Genomic DNA, 17,074 nt, shown 5'->3' with positions numbered 1-17,074 from the left:
TCTAGAGAAGGCTATAGTTTAGGTCTCCTCTAAGCAGAAATTGTATTATCAGCTCCATGTTTATGTAGCTGTGAATTTTTAATGTCTGTCTCCACCAGGAATTATTCCATTCTGAATAACATCTCTTGGATCTTCTGTTCTTTGGTTCCCAAAAAGAACTGGATCTTTAGGAGATTAAAAATAAGCTAGTGGAACATGCTGCTGTGCCAATAGATGTGCTGCATACAAATCTGGGTTTCCACCCAAGTTCCCTCTTACTCAACGTTAAATTTAAGGAAATGTTCACAATCTTCTGCTTTAACTAGTCTCCATTTTTTAAGAGTTCTTATTTTCAGGAGAAAATTACCAACTATAGAATAAGGATAACTATTACACTAGAATAAATTTTAAAAGTCCATAGCAGTTGTCTAGACTGGTCACTTGATACCACAAAGTACCCTAAAAGATACCCTTGATACTCCTAAAGTAAATTAAACATTACATGCCAAAAGATCCCTGTAAATTAGTAACGAATGCAAAATGCTGATACAATAAGTAGTTGGAATTCACAAAATATACCCATTACTTATTGTATATTACAAAGCTATACTATGACAAGCTTTTGAGTTTGGTTATTTACAAATATAGAGAGCTGCTTTTCATACTAACTTTTCCCCTTTAACAAAAAATAAATTTAAAAATTGCTTTATATCAAGAATCTACTCTGGTAGCAGTTTGTCTCAACAATAGCTTATCTGTTGTTAAATGCTTCTTGTATATAATCTAGGCCAGTGGTCACCAACCAGTGGGCCAAGGATCACTGGTGGTCTCTCAGAAAATTTTGGTGGTCTGCAGAGAAATGTCACTCCCAAAGCAACCCCCAAACAATTAATCCAGACTGCGCAGGAACACAAGGCTGCGCCACCCACATGGCCCATGGGAACACATGGCTTGCATCATTTGCATTGCAACCAACACGAGGTAGGGACGGGGAGGGAGGAAAGGGCAGAGGGGGGGACTTGCCCCACGTTCCCCATTGGTCTGACCTGGCCACTGTCTTTCCACTTCTGCTTTTGGTGGCATGCAACCCCAAACTCTGCCAGAAATGAGTCTCTGGGACCCTGCAAGGCATCCTGCTCCAAGAGGCTGCGCCGGCACGAGAAGTCTCACAAAGACTCATTTCTGGTGGAGTTTGGGGAAGACTTCAGCAGCTTCTGCTGCTTTCCTTGCATGAAGCCAAAAGTCTCTCTCTCTCTCTCTCCCGAGAATGGAGCTGGAGATGGTATCCTATGATCCCAAATAAAGAATGATCTATCGGTAGGAAAACAGGGTGGGGAATTTTCCTGCAGACTTTTTTTGGGATTTCCCCAGGGTCTCTGGTCTGCAGGGTTTAAAATTATGAATTTGGTAGTCCCTGAGATCCGAAAGGTTGGTGACCCCGATATTGATGTCTATATATAACCTATATATAGATATAACCTATAGATGTCAAGCTCCTTCTCATCCAATTTTAAAATGTAGGATATCTTACCCAAATTTTGTATTTTCCATAGATCCAGATTTTGATGCATATATTAATTTTAAAAAATTATACTGCTCAGGATCAGTATTACAATCATTCCCAAATGGCAGGGAATGAAGCTGTTTTTACTGACCCATTGAATCCGGAATTTAACTCACCCATTGGCACACTGCTGGATCATAAGCTTCCAAATTGAAAGGCAAAGCAGTCTTCTTGACTAACTTCGTTTGCGCTCCCTTTCACAAATTACCTGGAACGTTGCTAGCTGGATATCTATAATTAAAGTCCTGTCCATTTTCCTACATGTATCTAAACTTCACATTTCAGAGATTTCAGTGCAAGAAACCTGGGCCATACACAATGTAGACTCTGATGGGTATTATACTTCTAATAGTAATATCACATACTAATTCATGTAATGCACACCCAAAAGAGAAATGAGGAAGGACACAGGGTGTATCCTTACTTTGTTAGCAGAGAACTTAAATTCAGCATTACTTAGCTCCCATCCTTGGAGAGTTAAGTTTTACCTATTTTATTAAAAATTAAATGAAACTGTTATGTATTATCCCCCCTCTGCATCTGGACCCAAATCACAGTTGTGCTGTATGGAGCCTACTGTAGATACAGAATTGCTCCTTATTTATTCTTCTGTAATAATTGTGGTGGATTAGAAGAAATTTAAATGCAGTTTAGGTATAACTGAATCTGTCCCTTTTCATCCATAGAAATGTAATATTTATCTGGGTGAATCAGCAAGATACATTTTTGTTTTTATCTTTAATCCCATATAAAATCTAGCTTTTAAATATAAAATTGCTTGGTAGAAGATATTTCTAAAATAATTCTCACACTCCAATTTTTAATCAGACGGCATTTATTTATGGATATAGTAAAGGAAAGAATTTAATTCTCCTTTTCTTGCACAGTCTTTGTCCCGCGCAGTCTACCAGTACGTCGGGCTGCAATAAGACCAACTTTGCGACCAGCAGGAGCATCCCTCCTAATAGTCGAAGGCTTACCGATGTGCTGATGGTTACCACCACCGAAGGGATGTTCCACAGGCTGGGAAAGAGAAGCAATCAAAGTCAAGGGCAGAACAGGAAGGTATTTCAAATATTAAAGGAACTTAATTAAAATTCCTATTAAGCAAATAACATTATTGCTAATGTTACCAAATTGAAAGCAAAAGATTCTGACAGCATCTTGTCCATTGGAAGCAAGAACCAGTCTTTAATAATTTTTAGGAAATGGTTCAATCTTCCGGAAGAGAATACATCTCTTGTTTTATGCTTTTAAAACATTAAATTGATAGCCATGTATTAGCTTTGATCTAAATGTTGTATTACCATTTTATATTATACATTTTGTTCTATTATACAGTAATTTGGGACTTTAAAATCTTGCAAATAATATAGCAGTGCAAGTATAGAATACAATATAAAATGCTAGCTCTAAGTAAAGATTTAAAATAACATATGAATATCAATCTCACCATTAAGTTTGAGGGAGGAGACACATAACTACCGTTTCCCTGAAAATAAGACCTATCCCAAAAATAAGACCTAGCATGTTTTTTACAGGTGCACCTAGCATAATCACTGTGCTCTAATTAAGCCCTACCTAAATTCTTGCACAGCCAGATGTACGCCCATTCCGTCTGGTTACTTGTGCCAACACGAGATGAAACAAGGGGGTGGAACTTCCCCATGCACCCCACACCAGCTTACCTCAGGGCCCACACAGCCAGGCTATTCACACCCTGACAACTGCCACACAGCAACAGCACTAATCATGCGCAAGCCACATGGCCGCCCCACTTCTGCTTACTCGCAGCCGCAACAGAGCAGGTCAAGCGATGCACCGGTGCTGCAGCCATGAGACGAGGCAGGGGGTGGAGCTGCCCCAGGCTATCTCAGGACCCCCGCAGCCAGGCCACCATCCCCTGACAACTGCCTTATGGCTTCGCCGCATCACTTGGTCTCCTGTTCCATTGCGGCTGCAAGCAAGGTGGCCACGCAAGCACCTGCTGAATGGGGCTGTTGCTGCCACAATGCAAGGCAGGTGTTGGGGTATGGATGACCTGGTTGCAGGGTTGAGATAAGCCGGTGTGGGGTGCATGAGACAGCTCCACCCCCTCGATGCAGTAGCACTGGTGCATCACAACCTCCTGCCCCACTGTAAACAGGCAGAAGTGGGCCTCCCATACATGGGGGGGTGGGGGGTGGAATCCCCCCAAAATAAGCCCTAGTATTTATTTCAAAGCCCAAAAGAAAATGGGTCTTATTTTCAGGGAAATACGGGTAAGTCTAAACCAATCTTCCCTAGAACTATATTATAAAAAGTCTTCTCTATTTTCCTGTTACCTCATGCAATTTTCTTTTTATCCTCTTTACCAAATAACCTAATTTAGAACTAGGGATGTGATCAAAGGTGGCACCTTCTTTAAAAAACAGTATCTTTTATTGGCTCAAATAGTGGAGGAATTGCAAGAAAATATGCATTTCAGATGAGATCCTGACAGAATGCACAGGTACTTTAGGAAAGTTCTGCCCAAAGTTAATTCCATTCTCTCTCCCCCCCCCCAAGTAATTGATGATAAAAGAACTTTTGGGGCAAATTTTGTGCTGGAGATTAAGCTCAGATCATCTGCAAAGTTATCACTAACTGTAATTGAAAATAAAAACACATTCTTCCTTTAGGAAAGTACAACTTAAACACTCAAGAGCTATTTGGACCAGTTTCCCACAGGAAAAATAAACCACCGGGAACCACAAAGCCGTGGTAGGCATGGGCAACTCAATGTCACTCACTCCCACCCAGTCACATGACCCCCTAGCCAAGCCTACCCAGCCACAAAACTCTTTTCTTTCCTCCCTCTCCATATCTCTCTCCTCCTCTCCCTTCTCCATATCTCTCCCTATCCTTTTATCTCTGTATCTCTCTTTACCCCTCTCCCTATCTCCCCCTCTGTAACTGTGTCTCTCTCCCTCTGTATCTCTTTCTCCCCCCCATGCGTGCACACCCTCCAGCCCTGCCAATCCCACACCCTCCTGCCCCACCACAGCCGGCCAGGAGGTCGAGAAAGAGTGGGAGGAAGGTCCCCTGAAGAATTTCCAAAAAGGGGGGAGGAGAGAGAGAGAGAAACAGACAGACAGACAGACAGACAGAGGAAGACCGGCAGACAGGTAAGAGTCTTTGGCATGGGCGCTCCGGCTTTCTCCGAGCCTGACCCCTGGGGTAGCTGTGTGAAGTTTGACAGGGCCTGCCCCCTTTCCATCATCCCTTCTGGATCAAATTCCCACCCTGCCAGCCCTCATGTTAGTGAGGCCGGCATAGGTCACAGTTGCCGACACCCACTTAGGACCAACACGATGTACAAAAAGACTGAATTCTTTTTAAAAAATTATTTATTTTCAAAATTACACATCTCTATTTACATTATTAACAGTATTGCATCATTGATATTACATATATTTACATTTATTTCTATACATTAATTCCCATGTTCTATCCATTTATACCATCTATCCCCTTGATGGCAAACCTATGGCATGAGTGTCAAAAGTAGCAAACAGAGTCATTTCCCCCACCACATGAAAGCTCACCCGGAAGAGTCCCACTGGGGGCAGGGCTGCATGGGAGACACATGTGCGATGTGCAGCAGGGGGATCACGCATGCATGTGCAGGAGGGGCTAGCACGCATTGCCTTCTGGGTGCTGGCGTGCAAGCGCACGTGCAATTATCAGCACAGGAGCCGAAAAAAGTTTGCCACCACTGATCTATCTCATACCGCATAGTATTCTGATTCCTCCTTGCCCTTTAGTTCTATTGTAAGTTTGTCCATCTCGGCAGATTCTAATATTTTTTGTATTAACACCTCTTTGGACGGTATGTTTTCTAATTTCCAACCTTGCGCAAAAACTATCCTCGCTACTGTTATTATAAGCAATATGATATATTGAATTTGTTTGTTAAATTTCCCTTTAATTATTCCCAATAGGAATAGTTCAGGTTTAAATTCTATTTGATGTTCCATTATCTCCTGTAGCCATCTTTGGACTTTCATCCAATATTTTCTGGCTTTGGGGCATTGTCACCACATATGAAAAAACGTTCCATCTTTCTGTTTGCATTTCCAGCACTCTGATTTTGTATTGGGTATATTTTTGCCAATCTCGCTGGGGCTAAATGTCATCTATAGGACATTTTATACTGACTTTCTTTATAGGCTGTTGACAATGTTAACTGGTAGTTTTTGGTCCATAATTTTTCCCAATTATTTAATTCTATACTATGACCTATATTCTTTGCCCATGCTATCATTGGCCCTTTCACTATCTCTTCCTCCAGCTCCACTTCTAATAATTATACAATCTTCCCTATCAAAATTTGATCTAATTGTTGTAATTCCTTTTCAATTCCATGTTCCTCTATATCCTTTCTATATCTTATCTGTAAATATGGCCACCAATCCACAATTATACCTTGCTTTTTCAATTCTTCATTTGTTTTAAGATTCCCCTGACTGTATAATAGTTCTTTGTATCTGATCACTTTCTTTGTATCCATTGTATTTGGTATATTGTTGCCTCCATAGGTGAAACCCAACCCGGTAATTTCATATAGTGTTACCTCTCTATTTTATCCCATGTTTGTATTAATGATTCTCTTATCTGGTGTCTGTGAAAATATGTGTGTCTTATTTCTTTTATCCCATAGGAAGGCATACCATCCTACTTATTAAGTCATGGCCTTAAATTGTTAAGATCCTTTTATTTTTTAATTTATCCATTCTCTAATCCATGTTAGGTCTGCAGCCTGATAATATAATTCCCATTTTGGGAGTCCAAAGCCACCTCTACTGCTATCTTGTAACATCCTTAGGTTTATTTGTACTTTCTTGCCCAGCCATATAAATTTTGTAACTATTCTATTTAATTATTTAAAAAATTCTTATCTAATTTTATAGGGATTGTTTGAAAACAATACAATAATTTCAGTAAAACATTCATTTTTACTATCGCTATAGTTGTAATTTCTCCCAAATTGTTAGATCTTTATTTGTTGTAGCAATTTCTTATAATTGTCTTCTTTTATAGAAGAACATCTCTCTGTTAGCCAAATTCCTAAATATTTAATCCTTTTTTCACTTTGCAACCCCATCTCTCTTTCTAAATCTTTTTTTGATTTTCTGTCAAGTTTTTGGCTAATAATTTTGTCTTTTCTCTATTAATTTTCAATCCTACCACCATCCCTTATCTTTCTATCTCTTACATCAAATTATTTCCTGTCTCTATTGGTACCTCTTTGAAAAACACCAAATCATCCGCAAATGCCTGTACCTTATAGTCCTCTTTTTTGATCTTCAATCCTTTTATTTCAGTATTTTGTCTAATCTGAGCTAGTAGCACTTCCAGCGTTAAAATAAAAAGTAGAAGTGACATGGGACATTCCTGTCTCACTCCTTTAGTTATTTCAAATCTCTCTGTCCCTATCCCCATTTATTATCTCCCTAGCTTTTTGAGACAAGTATATTGTACCTATCATTTTTCCAAATTTCATTCCAAATCTCATATCCTTAACTTGTTGAGTCAAAAACTGACAATTAAGATTGTCAAACACTTTTTGGGTGTCTAAAAAAACTAGTGCCGCCTGCTTTTCTGGATGGGCCTCGTAATATTCTAAAACATTTAATACCATTCTTGTATTGTTCGTAATCTGTCTGAAGATAGAAAACCATTCTGGTCAGGGTGTATTATTTCATTCAATACTATTTTCAACCTTTCGGCCATTATTGTAGTAAAAAAATTTTAATCAGCATTTAATAGCGAGATTGGCCTGTAATTTTTAATTTGTTTATGGTCAGTGTCCTCTTTTGGTATTAAGGAGATGTATGCTTCAGTCCAAGATTCGGATAATTTAAATTTAGCTTCTTCCAATACATCGTTATACAATTCCAACATCACTGGTTCAAAACATTCATATGAACACTTATATACTTCTGCAGGGAGTCCACCTGGCCCTGGAGTTTTATTGCTTTTCTGTCTTTGCACTGCTTTTTTCAATTCTATAGCTCTCTTTATTTAACTTTTCTCTCTGTTCCTCTCCTATTCCTGGTAGACCTTTCTCCTTTAAATATTGTTTAATATTATCCTTATCCACTCTTTCCTCTTTATACAATCCTTCAAAATAATTCTGAACTATTCTTTTCTTTTCCACCATTTTGTACTGTAGTTTCCCATTTTCATCTTGTAACTCCTGTACCAACCTTTTCTCCCTATTTTTAATTTGTAAGATAGCCATCTTCCCAATTTGTTAGCATATTTTTAAAAAAATCTGTTTGGCCATTTGCAAATTTCTTACCCTTTCTTCCTGGTCTATCACATTTATATCTGGCTTCCCCCTTCATTTTCTCATCTTGTGGTTTTTTTGGTAATATAGTTTCTAATTTTTTGATCTCTTCCTGTAATAAAATTTTGTTGCCATTTTTCCTTATTTCTTTTTGCCATAAATGCTATCATTATTCCCCTTAAGTACACTTTGTCCGTATCCCATAAAATCTGCAACAATGTTTGTTGATTTGTGTTTTCCTTCAAAAATAATTCCATCTTTTTTTTTATTTTTGAAATGTATTCTTTTTCTTTTAGAATTTGGGAATTCAATGTCCATCTTCTCCTTATTTTTTGCCTCCCTTTCCAGATTATTTTTAGGAGGTTATGTCGTATGTTTGTCATTATTTCTATTGTTTCTACATTATTCCCTATTTCTCTATTCATCCATACCATATCTAGTCGGGACCATGACTTGTGTGGATTTGAATAAAAAGTATATTCCTTTTTTTCAGGGTTTAATCTCCTCCGCTGATCTAATAAATTTAATTTTTGTGTCATATCAAAGAAGGATGTTGGTAGTAATTTTCCTTTTGTATTCCTAACATCTTTTTTATGTCCATCACCGTATTATAGCCCCCTACTATACATATATTTCTCTGTCCTGTTTCTAAGAAAAATTTGTGTGGTTTACTGTAAAAATCACTTTGATTTTCATTTGGGGCATAAATTGTCACTGATAGCATTGATTTTTGGCCTAACTCAATCATCAAAATTCTTCCGTTCGTATCAGCATATGTACCACTTTTATTCCCTCCTTAATATATATATACTGCTATCCCTCTATTATTGATCTGACAGAGCTGTGTATAATATTCCTAATTTTGGGTATTCTAGAAATTTCCTATATTGTTCTTTAATATGTACTTCTTGTAAGCATAGAATATCTACTTTTTTGTTTTGCCAATTTTGTTAATATTTGTTTTATTTTGGTAGGTGAATTTAATCCATTAATATTTATCTATATCAGCCTAATTTCTTCTTCCATTATACTACTTGTAGATTGGTCTCTGTCCTCTATTAATTCTTATGTCCCTTTGTGGATGTGTTCTTAATCTTCTTCCTTCTTCTTCACTTTGTTTGGTTTCTTCCTTCCTTCCTTCCTTCCTGTTCTATTTCTCTTATCTCCTGTTGCTGGTCCTCCTGGCTTCTAGTCTCCAATTCCTCCTTACTACTACTTTCTTCTTCCACTCCTACGATTTGGTCTTGTCTTTTCCAAACAAATTATCTATCTTAATCCTCTTCTCTTGCCACGATACAGCATCCCCTCCAGAATTAAACACCTGAACATTGTTTCTTTTGGTCAATTGTGTCGCAAGGAATTTATAATCTCTTCTCTGTTCTCTTACTTTTTTGGGGATCCGTTTCAGGGATTTTTGTCCTTATATATCAGAGGTTCATCTCTCGTTATTTTATATATTATATCCGTTATTTTTTCCTGGCGAATCTAACAAGACTTCTCGTGGCAATCTGTTACGCCTAGCATAATTGGTATGGATTTTGTAAACTTTGTCGATTTCAGGCAGGATTTCTTGTTTATCTGTGTAGTGCTTATGCTATCAGTTCCGCCTAGGTCTTCCTCTTTGTTTTCCATAACATTTTGGAACCTCAGGTAAAATGCTGCACAATCCATCTCCAAATGAATAATTGATTCTTCTAATTCCTTATTTATTGCCATCATATTTTTGTCCACTAATTCCCTTTTTTTGTTTTGATCTAATTTCCATTTTTTGTATTTTTTTGTTCGTTTTTCTCAATTGCTTGTTGTATTGTACCCACTTTAGCATCCAATTTATTAATATCCTTTTTCATTTCCACATGGTTCTTTGACATATTTTCCTGCATCCTCATAATTTTTTGAATCGCCAATAGCTTTGTCTGCATTGTTTGTATATTTGATGTTACAGTTTTTCTGCGCTCAACATTCCTTCGATTGACCATTGGCCTGATAGAAATGGGACTGTCAATGATGGATTAGATGTTGTTTTCTTTCCTGCTTTTAAAGTTTTTGTTATGGCACTTGTCATATTTCTAAAACTTCTATTTACATCTGCCCACACCACCATCCACTTTATATTGTACTAAGATTGATCTATATTTATCTCTTTTCCCTTCAGATCACTCTGCTTTGTTTCCAATATTTTCTATTTAATTAGCTATCCAAATCTCTTAAATAACGCTATGTACTTACTCAGATATTTCCGTTTCAGTATATTTCTACATTAATACAAATATTTACTTCTCACTCCAATTTCATTAGCAAATTCTAATCAATATTTTATATATAATATATATTTAATTATTAATATCTAATAACATCTTAATACCTTTAACCCAAACTTCAATTGATACCATGTAATCAATAATCTTTTATCTCTATATTAGTTGCTATTATTTGATTCTGTTAAAGAATACATTACTTCAAACATTCATCTATTGCGTTCCTATAATATAGTCCAATTAATTAATATGCATGCAAAAATAAATATAACTATAGGCATATATATACTGCTCAAAAAAAATAAAGGGAACACAAAAATAAGACATCCTAGATCTGAATGAATGAAATATTCTTAATAAATACTCTGTTCATTACATAGTTGAATGTGCTGACAACAAAATCACACAAAAATTATCAATGGAAATCAAATTTAGCAACCCAGGTCTGGATTTGGACTTACACTCAAAATTAAAGTGGAAAAAAACACTACAGGCTAATCCAACTTTGATGTCATGTCCTTAAAACAAGTCAAAATGAGGCTCAGTAGTGTGTGTGGCCTCCATGTGCCTGCATGACCTCCATGTGCCTGCATGACTCCTGGACATGGTCCTGATGAGGTGGCAGATGGTCTCCTGAGGGATCTCCTCCTACACCTGAACTAAAGCATCCCCCAACTCCTGGACAGTCTGTGGTGCAACGTGGCATTGGTGGATGGAGCGAGACATGATGTCCCAGATGTGCTCAATTGGATTCAGGTCTGGGGAACGGGCGGGCCAGTCCATAGCATCAATGTCTTCGTCTTGCAGGAACTGCTGACACACTCCAGCCACATGAGGTCTAGCATTGTCTTGCATTAGGAGGAACCCAGGGCCAACAGCACCAGCATATGGTCTCACAAGGGGTCTGAGGATCTCATCTCGGTACCTAATGAGTCAGGCTACTTCTGATGAGCACATGGAGGGCTGTGCGGCCCCCTAAAGAAATACCACACCATTACTGACCCACTGCCAAACCGGTCATGCTGGAGGATGTTGCAGGCAGCAGAACATTCTCCATGGCATCTCCAGACCCTGTCACATCTGCTCAGTGTGAACCTGCTTTCATCTGTGAAGAGCACAGGGTGCCAGTGGCGAATTTGCCAATCTTGGTGTTCTCTGGCAAATGTCAAACGTCCTGCATGGTGTTGGGCTGTAAGCAGAACCCCCATCTGTGGACGTCGGGCCCTCATACCACCCTCATGGAGTCTGTTTCTGACCGTTTGAGCAGCCACATGCACATTTGTGGCCCGCTGGAGGTCATTTCGCAGGGCTCTGGCAGTGCTCCTCCTGTCCCTCCTTGTACAAAGGCAGAGATAGTGGTCCTGATGCTGGGTTGTTGGCCTCCTCGTCTCCTGATGTACTGGCCTGTCTCCTGGTAGCACCTCCATGCTCTGGACACTATGCTGACAGACACAGCAAACCTTCTTGCCACAGCTCGCATTGATGTGCTATCCTGAATGAGCTGTACTACCTGAGCCACTTGTGTGGGTTGTAGACTCCGTATCATGCTACCACTAGAGTGAAAGCACTACCAGCATTCAAAAGTGACCAAACCATCAGCCAGAAAGCATAGGAACTGAGAAGTGGTCTGTGGTCACCACTTGCAGAACCACTCCTTTATTGGGGATGTCTTGCAAACTGCCTATGCTTTCTACCTGTTGTCTATTCCATTTGCACAACAGCATGTGAAATTGATTGTCAATCAGTGTTGCTACCTAAGTGGACAGTTTGATTTCACAGAAGTGTGATTGACTTGGAGTTACATTGTGTTGTTTAAGTGTTCCCTTTATTTTTTTGAGCAGTGTATAAATATGTTATGGATATATAAATGTAAATCTAATATAAGTATATACAATTAGGAAAGTTTTTACATTTGTAATATACATACATACATACATACATACATACATACACATTCATTCAAACTTCCTTAGTTTTAACTTAGTCTCCAATCATATTACATTCACTGTCAAAACCACCAAGACTGTCTTTCGTTATAGTTCTGCTGTATCGTATAGTCCTCTCTCCTCCTCTTTCAAATCTCTACTCTCTCCGCTTTCCCTCTGCTACGTTGTTCCTTCTGCTTCTCCCAGTCCTCTCGCCATCAGTCTGGATCACTAGTTTCTTCTTCCGACCTTCTTCTATCCGATGTTCGCCCACTCACTTCTCTTTCACTGTGTCGTTCCCACCGTTTCCTTTCTTTCTCGTTCCATCACTCTGGATCCTGGGTTTTCTCCCTCTAATCCTTTCTTCCGATTCCTTCTCCATGTGCCCACTCGTCTCTTCCTCATGTCCTCCTAGATTCCTTCAAAGTTTTATGTCCTCCTTTCTCTCAATCTTTTCGTCTATGTCAGGGGTCCCCAACCTTGGCCACTTTAAGACTTGTGGACTTCAACTCCCAGAGTTCCTCAACCAGCAAAGCTGGTGGAGTTAGAACAAAGCTGGCTGAGGAATTCTGGGAGTTGAAGTCCACAAGTCTTAAAGTGGCCACTGTTGGAGACTTCTAGTCTATGTTATTCTGCTGACTCACTACTCATTCTGCCGGGTCACCACTAGTTTCTCCCAAACCAGAGCTTCCTTCTCTTAATAAATGTCTAGGACTCGCTCTTATGGCACATCACCACCACTGCATTTCTTGGATTTCCCGATCAAGAACAATGACACAATCTGTTAAATCTATCTCTTCCTCATCATCTGTGGCTTGTCACAGCCTCGGGTCTACTATATCTTGATGACAGACACTTTCACATCAGTTGGAGGAGTTTCCTTTTGTGGCAGTGGGTTATTGCCCTTCCCCTCTATTTCGTGTGGCTCTCCAGGCTCTCCGTGCCCCCGAAAGGGTCCCCAAAAGCAAAACAAATCAGGGCCAGGGAATGGAGACCGTTCTCTTTCCCCTTTTTCACCGCAATATCATCACCAGAAGTTCTCAAAGACTGAATTATTTCTACAATATATCATGCATATCTTCCCAGGGTTGTTAACATGCAAACCCCAGAAATGCTGCAGCTTTGTTAAGGAGATGTTGACAGGTAGTGTACAGCCCCATGTCCCCTCTGAGACACCTTTTCTTTTTAGGCAATTTCTCAAAGTAGTAAATGGAAATAAAAACATATTAGCATGATAAATACAAAAATTGCTTACGTTCATAGCCACACCACGGACTCGTGGCCAGCAGTTTCTCTTTGCTTTGTATTTGTGGTAAGCCCGCCCAGCCTTCAAGATGGGTTTATCAATACGACCACCACCAGCAACAATACCTACAAGAATATGAACAGTACAATTACCATAAAAGATTATCTCCAATGACTCCAATGACACTTACTAAATTCAAAACCTACTTAATTTGTCATATTAAATATCAGCATAACTAAAATAACATTTCTGAAATAGAAAATGACCATTACATTTTCATAATCTTTATAGTGCCAGTGCCTTGCCATGTTATCCTAGTGCAGGGTGTTAAACCCTCTATTTCATTGAGGGCAACATCAGGGATGCTTTTGACCTCAGAGGGCCAGGGTGGTGGGTGGGGTGGTGGCCAGAGTTGGGCGTGACCATAGTGGGCGTTTGACACAGGTTCAAGATGCATTTTCCCCTTCTTTCTTTCCACAGTTCTTTACTATAATAATTTTCCTATCTCTTCTACCAGGTATTACTAGCAAATTTATACCCCATTGTTTTAATAGTAATTGCTTTTCCAGGCAGAAAAACTATTTATATTATTGTATTTTTATTAAACTAATAATAAAAATACAATAGCATAAATAACATGATAATACAGGATCTAACAGCAGAGGTAAATTTCCAGGATAGTAAATATAAATGGTTGTCAATTATAGATACAAAATAGAATAGACTGTTGGAGATTAAATGGACCTACAGTATGTACATCTGGCATTAAACCATAGTATTAAGATAGGATGTTGCTTGATCTAAGCATCCCATGGGCCAGATGTGGCCTGCAGGCCTTGAGCTTGATACTCCTGCCCTAGTGTAAACTTCAGATGTTATAGATTGCAACCATATATTTAGGTTCACAAATCTTAGGGGTAATATTTACCAACAACTGCTCGATTTGCAGAAGAGATCACCTTCTTAGACCCAGAAGGCAGCTTCACCCTGGTCTTCTTTGTTTCAGGATTGTGGGAAATAACAGTGGCATAGTTTCCAGAAGCCCGAGCTAGTTTTCCACGATCTCCAGGTTTCTCTTCAAGACAGCAGACAATGGTGCCTTCTGGCATTGTTCCAACAGGCAGGACATTGCCAATGTTGAGCTGAGCTGAAAGGAATGCATTTGCATGAATGAAAATGCTCTTTAGAATACAGTAACCTGTATACAGGGTAACCAGTAACCAGGTTATAAAGGGAGAAGAATTGTCTTAATCTACAGCAATAAAATACTTGGCAAGTTTGGTAGCATGTTTAAGGCTAAGGGTGTAACCTTTTGAGAGCAGCAGATGCTCTTGATGCTTGATCCGTAACAAAGATGTTTGGCCTTGAAGATCTGCCAGACTTTGTTTCTCTTTTCTATTTCATGGTATTTTTTTCCAATACCAACTTTTCAAAGGATGCAGATGTTACAAGAAATCATAAATGGCCACCAATTGTCTTTACTTACCTTTCTTGCCACAATAAACGAACTGCCCTGTATGAATCCCTTCAGCTGCAATGAACAGTTCTGTTCGTTTTTTAAACCTATATGGATCACGGAAAACAACTTTGGCAAGAGGAGCTCCTCGGCCAGGATCATGAATGATGTCCTAGAAAGATATAATTAAAACTTGAGAAGTTTGAGAAGCGCGTGCCTTCAAAAATACGATTAACAATATTACAATTTTACTTAAGAAATATTTACTTGTGCTCCTGCAGCTCAAAATTACATTTTTATACCCACAAAATAATATTGCAAGGCCACAGAAACTAATAAGTACTTCAAGTGCCATGTATTTAATATTCACACTGCAACGATTATATTAGAAAAGAAGGGTATATGTGCACGTGAAAAGTTTAGATGCATTTTTATATTCCTCACCCAGATGGTGTTTGCTATATTTAAATAAGAATTTTAAATTCATATTTTAATTCTTATATGACACTCAAAAAACCTTTCAATCCAATCATAACTTTAAAAAGCCTGAAGCCTCTGTTCACTTTGATTTTAAGCAAACTGTTTGCAAAACTGTTCTCTTGATATTATCTTTTTTATTAGTAAAAACTGTTTTTAAACTTTAATAAAATGTACTCTGTTTCACAGGAACTCTACAACCTGATACTTGCCTTTACAATGCCCTTGATGTAGCCATGTCTTTCAGCAAAATCAATAGCCCTCAGCTTTGCAGCACCCTTTCTGTGTTTCACATGGGCCCTGAAAACAGAACCTGCACCTTTTCTTTGACCTCGTATTACACGGCCCATTGTACACTAAAAAACAATTGGAATCAGTTATTTAGGATTTTTTTATTTAAGAACCAATTATTTAATACCAATTGTAATGTCACATATCATTAAAATAAAAACTGTTAAGCTCCTGACAAGATCATAAATAAATCTACCTTTAGCTCTGGAAACTCAATCCATAACTTTAAGCCACCTCTTTCAGTCCTTTTAATATTGTTGGGATAAAATTAAAGATTTAATCTGTAATAATACAAGGCACCTTGAGTCCCTCAGGGGAAAGCAGAGTATACGCTGGAGAAACAAATTGATTTGAAAATTGTTAAACCAATTCTTTCTTCAAGGCTATTTCTGACTTTCCAACCAAGTTATATTTTACTGCCTGGGCTTTCCTTGTAGTTTTTCCTTTCTAAATACTAATTGATTCTAACTTAGTTTTCTTGAGATCAGCCAAATTGTGATCTTGCAGTAACAACGTACCAATACTAGCTGCAGTGCTATCCATAACTCAAATTTAAACATTCCCTCTACCTAGCATTTCATTTTTAAAACAAATTTCAACTAATATATAAGCTTTTATCTCTCTGTAACTTAATTTACAGTGATTAAATCAACCTGAAAGAACTATGATCCTTTTTAATCTGATCCATTTATCATTTATGCATCCTTAAACCTCCATTTAAAAACATTGTCATTGGTTGTTTTAAACATAAGCCTAATTTTTTGAAAGTTCCAACACATTCTGTGGACAAGTGAATTTAAGAGAAACTGGGGTACTTTTTCTTTTTTAACTTGAAGTTTTTCGTATGCAGTGGCAGTATGAAAATGGAATGTAAATGTTGATCAAAAGGTAAAAATGATTTAATGAGCAGTGGATCAATTGTGAATTATCTTGTACTAACCAAAAAGTTGAAAAGCTGACATGTTATAAATGTAGAGCTTCAAAAACAACTCGGAACGAGATTTTTTTTAAAAAAGACGATAATTTAAACTTTAAACATCTCGGGAACCTCGTTATATTTCTCCAACGTTGCTCGTGGCCCAAAGAGGACCGGCGCTCGTTTGCCGCGGAAACTAACTACAGAGAGCCCGAAAATGCCCGTCCTCCACTCTGAAAGGTTTCACAAGGTGGCAAGCAGCTCAATAACACTCAGAGGAAGGCAGGGAGGGGTCACGGAGACCCGATGGAGACGGATAACCCTCGGACCACTTCCTTACATCGGAGACATTCTTACCTCTGCCGGAGCCTGCCGCAGGAAAAAGAAAGCTGCGGCGATGACGGAACTACAAACTCCTTCCGGCCAAGACGGAAAGCGCCGAGCCAAGCTTTCTCGTGCCTGCTGGGTAATGTAGTTCTGGTACCCTAGAATCTGAATTCGTTCTTGTTTGGTCGCTGTCTTCTGAGATGTGCCGCGTGCGTTCAGCTTGCCTTCCGCGCGGAATTTTTGTCCTGTTTTCCTTTATTTCCCGTTTCATTACTTCCCTTATTTATGTATGTGTTTTTGTTTGTTCATTCAGTTTCGAGGC

General features: G+C 38.6%; 1 protein-coding gene across 1 annotated transcript; it reads right to left on the bottom strand.

The window, feature by feature from the left end:
- Positions 1-2,360: 2,360 nt before the first annotated feature.
- Positions 2,361-16,810, bottom strand: RPL8 (ribosomal protein L8). The gene is made up of 6 exons (XM_026713621.2): positions 16,783-16,810; positions 15,431-15,574; positions 14,772-14,913; positions 14,214-14,432; positions 13,295-13,410; positions 2,361-2,566 (listed from the first exon to the last, which is right to left on the bottom strand). The coding sequence occupies exons 2-6, from the start codon at positions 15,566-15,568 to the stop codon at positions 2,408-2,410; spliced, it is 774 nt and encodes a 257-aa protein (XP_026569406.1). The 5' UTR covers positions 15,569-15,574; positions 16,783-16,810; the 3' UTR covers positions 2,361-2,407.
- Positions 16,811-17,074: the final 264 nt, after the last annotated feature.

The sequence above is a fragment of the Pseudonaja textilis genome, chromosome 7 (assembly GCF_049901715.1).
Source record: "Pseudonaja textilis isolate UNSWEBS1 chromosome 7, rPseTex1.2, whole genome shotgun sequence".
Lineage (NCBI taxonomy): Eukaryota > Metazoa > Chordata > Lepidosauria > Squamata > Elapidae > Pseudonaja > Pseudonaja textilis.
The sequence above is the reverse complement of the archived record's forward strand: the minus strand, read 5'-3'. Positions and strand labels throughout refer to the sequence as shown.